This window comes from Pundamilia nyererei, unplaced genomic scaffold (assembly GCF_000239375.1).
Source record: "Pundamilia nyererei isolate P.nyererei 1_Seehausen unplaced genomic scaffold, PunNye1.0 scaffold00015, whole genome shotgun sequence".
NCBI classification, from domain to species: domain Eukaryota; kingdom Metazoa; phylum Chordata; class Actinopteri; order Cichliformes; family Cichlidae; genus Pundamilia; species Pundamilia nyererei.
In genome coordinates, this window is record NW_005187416.1 from 2473691 (window position 1) to 2480581 (window position 6891).

At 39.7% G+C, this 6891-nt stretch overlaps 1 protein-coding gene across 2 annotated transcripts in view; it reads right to left on the bottom strand.

Moving 5' to 3' along the window:
• Window positions 1-6891, bottom strand: part of doc2b (double C2-like domains, beta) — a 174726-nt gene that overhangs the window by 36419 nt on the left and 131416 nt on the right. For both annotated transcript variants that reach the window (XM_005725413.1, XM_005725412.1), the window contains one exon: window positions 1964-2090. In XM_005725413.1, the coding sequence (XP_005725470.1) occupies window positions 1964-2090 (127 nt within the window). The remainder of the gene's footprint in view (window positions 1-1963; window positions 2091-6891) is intronic.

Consider the following 6891-nt stretch of genomic DNA (forward strand, 5'->3'; position numbering starts at 1 on the left):
TTTCAAAAGTACCGGTTTGGCACCGGTATCGGATAAAACCTAAACGATACCCATCCCTAGTGTTAATGAACGGTAGGACAGTGCACCACTATTTTGATAAATCTTCCTGAAAGACTTTTACATTCAAAACAAGGGTTTATGACCCTCTCTGAAATGGTTTTAGTGGTTCAGACTTTACCTTCAGGTGCATTGTTCCTGTCAACTGCTGTTTCTTAGTTGACATTACAAACTGATGAAACAGATACCTGAAAACACTTTACTAGCTGCTTCGTCTGGTTAGTGGGTATCAATTATTTCAGTTTTGAGAGTGCTAGGCCAGAAGAGCCAAGGTTTGAAGAGTCAGTGTGCTTATAAAGCTTTGAAAGTTACATAACCTGAACTTTATTGTGAACAAACCAAAGTCTTAACAAGCTCATTAAGGTCTGAGACCTCCGATCTCTTGGGGATACCTAAACAGTTTCTTTCCCTTTTTAAAAACCCCCCACCAAAATTAAACAACATAATGCACTAACTGTGATTAAAATGTGGATAATAACGGGTCACCTTTTACTTAATGCAAACTAAAGTTTGGTGCAGTTTAAAATTGCACAGGTTCTCCCACTTTTCCTAGGCATCAATGTCAAACGTAGGTGAAGGATAAAGATGTTTTGAAAGTTCACCGGCACGGACTGTGAAACCTGGGAGGTAAAAGCAGAGATCAAATCGGCACAGCATTATGAAATCAATTATTCATGCATGTTGAAGAGAGACGTCGTCAAAGTTACACCGCCTTGACGGCCCATCACTCCCAGTCAGATGGTCATACAGTGCAACAGATGTGGAAAATCAAGCTGGTCTTTGTGAACATGAGCAAGCTTGCCAAGTCTAACCCACACTTGAGTCACTTAATACACTGAAAATGATGGACTGCTGCTGATGATTATGGTCTCGGCCTACACGTAAGATATTGCACTGAGCAGAGTATAATGTTGAGTATTACATGCTATGCAGTTACACTGTTACACACAAATAAATAATGAAAAAACACAATGACTTCAAGCTTACTGTTTCTCAAGGCAGTTTTATTTAATTAAGCAGGTCATGTCAGCTCTGCTCTGCTGACATGAGCTGTTTATCAGAAGTGTTAGCTTCTTTCTTATGATCAATTTATTTATTCACAGATTTGTATTTGAAGTGTTTTTCTTAGCAGAATAAAGTGACTCCACTGGAAATATACTGGAACAACCTTATGCTTTGTAATGATGACTAAATTACTCTTTAATCTTAAGCTAGGCAGATGTATACCGGACACAGTAAGGTTTACAATTTGGTCTAAGGATCCAAGAAGTAAGAAGTAATATGAAAGTAGGGTGAAACAGCAGTCTGGTCAAAACTGAGATACGTTGGCAAAAACTGCACCTGGGACAGAAATATGTTGCTTCTATGTGCAAAAAGAGGAAAAGTGAGCTTTACAAAGCAAGAAATATCTATCAGATTATTGCAGTAAAGATGTGAAATGTATGTTGTTGTTTTTCAAATCGAATTAGGTTAAACTGCCCACTAATTTGATAACTAAAGGGCTGTCACACCTATATTTGCATCTAAATTCAGTGTCACTTGTTGCATGGTGATTTGCACATTTGGAAAAACAAACATGGATTAAAATGTCATCAATGTAATGCAAATCATGTGTTTGGTTTTCTCTTCATCAGGAAGATTTTGTTTATTTATTTTTGTTATAATCGATAAGATGATACGATATGACAAATCATACAGAACTTCTTGTTTGGTGGAAATTTTGACTTAAACTTCCACATGGCATTTAATAACATGTCTATCAGACAGCAAAGCCATGTCTGTAATATTGGCACAATCTTTAGGATCTAAAATGTTGCTGTGAGTACAGCCCCTCAAGAAACAACAACACGATCACGTTTAAACAACATAAAAATGCAGCTGTGTGTGTGGGATGGAGTGAACTTACAGGTAACTGTTTCTCCAGGCAGTTGTTGAAATTCTTGGTTTGATTGGGCTTCAGCTTCTTGAGAGGGATTCGCGTTTCCCCGATGAACTCGTTGTGGCGGAATTTGTCCTCATCACACACTGAAATCCTGAGATGACAAGAACAGAGAAGTGCAGGAGGACATGAGTAGAGCGAGGTTTAGGTTAGGGTTTGTTGCTGAGAGGAGGCTTAAAGCCATAAAACCAGTCATTTTCCACCATCCACCTTCACAGGGCTTCAATTTGTACTTTGTAGTCACAGCTGCTAAATCTGTAGGACCACAGCACTCAGAGCACTGAAGCTTCAACCAAGTAGTTCTGCAGGGATCATTGTCAGACTCTAGCAGCATGACAGGAAATGATGAGATAATTATACACGAGGACGCGTTCGACCGTGCACGGATCAAAAGATTCAAACATACTAAGATGGAAGGGGAAACTCTACGTGAGAAGACGTCAAGAAAAATTTGACATCATGTCAAAGTCATTTAAGGCCCAGTCACGAATTCATCTTGAACACATCTCCATTTGCTCGTCTTATTTACTCAATTAGTGCAGCACGAATCGAACTGTGCTGTGGCGCATTGTCCTTTCCGCCTGTTTACTGGTTTCTATTATGTGCCCACTTTGCATTTGTTTCCACTGAACACACAAACAAAACAAATCCTCTTTTCAGTGCAAGACGGCGTCCTTTCTTAACAACAATAAAGACGTGGATTTATAATATAACACAGTAGGCTACAGTCACAAAAGCTAATGATTGATGGGGAACCGAAAGGTCTCTTGCAGTCAAAAGGTGCACGGGGCCACAAAATGAGCTTTGTGTTTTACTGGAGATCTATATTCTTCGCCAGCATTTCATTAAGTTTATAATGAAAGCCAATTATTGGTGCTCCCTGCAGACCTATGCTTTCAATAAATGCAGAGAGCGCCCACCGCCCTAACATGACATGATTCACACTCACGGCTCCAGCATGCCTGTGTTGGGGAATACTGTTTGTTTCAAGTGCTTTTCCGCTGCATAATCAGCTGCAATACTGAGGAAAACATGCAGCCTTTAGGAACCGCACAGCATTAGGATGTTGTATGTACGTTAATATGCATCACTAATACAGTAGACTGTATGGGACGTGATGCAATCAGACTCTCAGTGAAAATAACTGGACAGGTGCTGAATTCAAATTTCAGTTTCCAAGAAGAAATAGGTTGCGCTGTTTTGGAAGCATGGATGCTTTTCTCACAGTCTATTGTTTCTGGAAAATGGTTAATAAAGGTGTTTTCTGTGTGTGAATAGATCTTTTGGCTTGTGTGCACAGTGTCTGTCACATCTCATCTCTGCTACATTTGCTTCAGGCCTTCATTGTTGTTGTGGCATTCAGTCCAGTAACAATACAGTATTTTTTTTCTGCTCCGCAACACAAAATAATCAGCAAAATACAGTCACGTATTTGCAGCGTGTCGATAAGGTTGACAGTCGGTCACTGCAGTCCAGCAATTACTCCAGCTGTCCCAGAAGTACAGCGAGCGCTTTGCAGCTTATAGTGTGTAGTAGGAAAGCATGTTTTCACAAAATACATTTAAGCTATTAGAAGTAATGCAATAAAACTTTTGCAAACATTCTGTGATGATTTGGTAGTCACTTGTGTAAACTTATAGAGGTGATAAAAAATGTTTTGTGTCCATTGTTTCTGTCTTGTTTGCTGGACAAATGGAGGACAAAGTGACAGGCCTAAAAAAACAGTATCTGAAAGTCACGTCCTGAGGAAATGCGAAAAAAATACAGCAAACACCTGACATAGAACCAGCGAGATGCATCGGGCTCTTCAGCTGATCCACCTACTGTTTGTTTAAGCCTCATCAGAAATGGCCTCAGTGGAAGGGGGGCAGTGAAGAAGCCATTCTTGAGGAAGGGAAACAGGAAGAAAAGAGGTGAAGTTTGCCAAATTAAACAAGAACCAGACTGATCATCAGGTCTTACAGAGGAGGTCCAGAGAAGGTCAGGAGAGCGATATGACTGTGAGGGTCTAGAGCCACCTGAAAAACATGGCGTTTGTCGTGGTTTGGGGCTGATTTCAGCCATTGGTGCAAAATTCAATAGAATTATAAACGCAAAAAGGAACCATCTGATTTTAATCCATCACACAATACCATCGTGAAAGACTAAAAACCTACTTGGATAGAAGAAGACACAGAGGAACACTATCAGTCACAGACTGGTCTCCTCAGAGCCCAGATTTCAACGATACTGAAGCAGTGTGGGATCGTGACAGACAACAGAAGAACAACCAGCTAAAATTCAAAGAAGAGCTTTGAATGTCCTTTAAGAAGGCTGGAGACCCAGTCCTGAAGACTACTTAAAGAAATTGTAAGAAAGTTCGACTGTGTTGAAGAACAAAGGTCATCATACCAAATACTGAAAAGCTCATTAGAACTGTAGCTTATACTGTAGCTTCATGCATGCTTGCATGTTTCAATAAATCATTGCACCCATTTCTAATCTTCCTAGATAAATATGAAGAAGTTTTTGCACAGTATTGTATCTAGATAAACATTGTATTTAATGGCAAAATGTTAGCAGCATAAAACATTCCCATTAGTGTTAACAGATTCTAAGAAGAGAGACTTTCAGAGAAACCTCACTTCTTAGCACGGGCTTGCTTCTTAGTAAGCGCTTGCTTCTCAGAATGGGCTGGAAATCTTTGAAGACATTTTGAGCTCTGCTTTGTCGTTTGGCATCTGTGCCCTGACATATTGGGTTATGGCATTTGTGAGATCTGTCTGTCACCACCAGTTTCTCATGTTTTAAATAAGATTACAGCTGTGAAGAGGAGTATTTTACCCCAAACAACAGTCGAGGTTTTAGTGAAATTAGAAAAAGCAGGCAAAAGAAAAAAAAAGAAGTTACAGTTTAACTAATTTCAACAACCTCAACAATTCCAATATCTCCCTATGAGGAGCACTTGGCAACTGTGGTGAAGGCGAACTCCCTTTTGACAGGAAGAGACCTCCAGCAGAGCCCAAAAGGACATAAATAGGGATCTTTAATAAATTAAGTCCCAAAGGTAACTTGAGGTGTGAATACCAGACCTTCAAAGAGAAAACAGTTAAGTGGAGATTATGTGATTATGTGCAAAATATCCACTTCCACATGGAAACACAAAAGATGATTTCAGCACTGTCAAGGGCAAGAAAACCCTATTACTCTAAAAATATAGAAATGATGGCCAATCAGAAGTCTGGAGATAATGGTTATTATTATCAAAGTTGAACAAAGAGCGAGAAGTCTTACGTTTGGAGAAAATCGTCTCATGCAAACAGTAACATGGTGCAAGTCTGTTGTCGAAAAACAAGATAAACATGCACATGCACAGTAAAACAGTATTTACATGTAGACAATGCTCTAAAAATTGGGCGCCCTTTCAATGAGTGCATGTCAAATGTCGGCTCAAGGGGTCAGTTTAGATTCGTGGGTGGACCTCGGCATGCTGCAAACGGAAAAAACTACTTTTGCAATGCTTTATTTTACAAGGGTGTATTTTAATATAAAACATGTAAAACATCCCTAACCACCCAGACTAGTGGGGACTTTTTCCAGCTTTTTGAAGTAGAAACACACCTGTATGTTATTTCAGGAACAACACTTTTTTTCAGAGAGGAGGAACAAGCAAACCAAAAGGATCATTAAGCTGAAGACTTGTTCCACCCACATTTATCTTGAGGAAGTGAACTGGAGGACAAATCGATGGAGCCGGTAAATGAAATGCTGTGAAAGTCCCTGAAATGTTTTCACGGCATTCCAGCACATAACATTAACTCTAGAAACACATTTGCGACTGGGGTGCTTGGGGGTAAGTGAAGACAAAAGCAAACTGAAATCCTCCACTGCATACGGCCCACCTGGGATGTACGAAATGATTATGCATATGATTGCATAACCTACCTCCGCCACTTGATTGTACAGTGTTAACACTTTGGTAAAAATACAGGAGCAAAGAATGGTGAAGTAATAAAAACAAAGTGCTTTCATTGCATAAGGGCACTGCATTTATCTCAGGAAGATGGAGTTTTAGTGTGTTCTCAGGTGTTGTAGTGAAACACAAATAACCAAACAAACAGGAAGTCCTCTCACCCAAACAGAAGTGCTATTTGGAAATCTGACAAATAAAGGATTTCCCAACTGTTATTACGATCTGAAGCTATTCCAGACTCGGCATGCAAACTCGCAGTGAAAAGGAAGAAAGAGGAAAAGCAACATCATCATTCACTTCTGCTTGAGAGGCTGTGGTTAAACACAGGCTGTAATGTAGTTAGTCTAAAACAGAAACCAAGAAGAAGAGAAACTGTCAAACATCACTGCTCCCTGAAAATGATCTTCTGAAGCCTTTAAAAACAGATCCACGGCAGCTAAGCACACCAAAACAACAAAAGACAGATTTATTCTATCCCTCTCTGCCTTTCAACTCTCCCTTCTATTTTTCTTCTTGTTCACTACACACACCCTTTCCCCCTTATATCCTTCCTTATAAGATGTGTTTGTTATTTTCTTACTTTGTCTTCTATTTCCCCTTCACTTCCTTTCGTTCTTTGGTTAAGTTTTATTTTCTTCCATTTTCTTCCTCTTGCCTATTATTCCTCTATTTTCATTTTCTCTTCCTTCCTTCTATCCCTTGCTACTTCCTTTCTTCCTTGTTCCATTCCTTGCTTACTCTGTTCCTTCCTTCTTTTGTCTCCTTCCCTTTAAACCTTCTTCCACCCTTCACCATTTTTTTCCTGCCTCTTCCTTTCTTCCTTCTCTTCTTCCTTGCCTCCTTGGTTCATTTCTTGCTTTCCCTGCTGCTTCTTTCCTTACATTGCTTTTTCCATCCATCCATCCATCCCTCTATTCATCTTTCCTACCTGTATTCCTTCCTT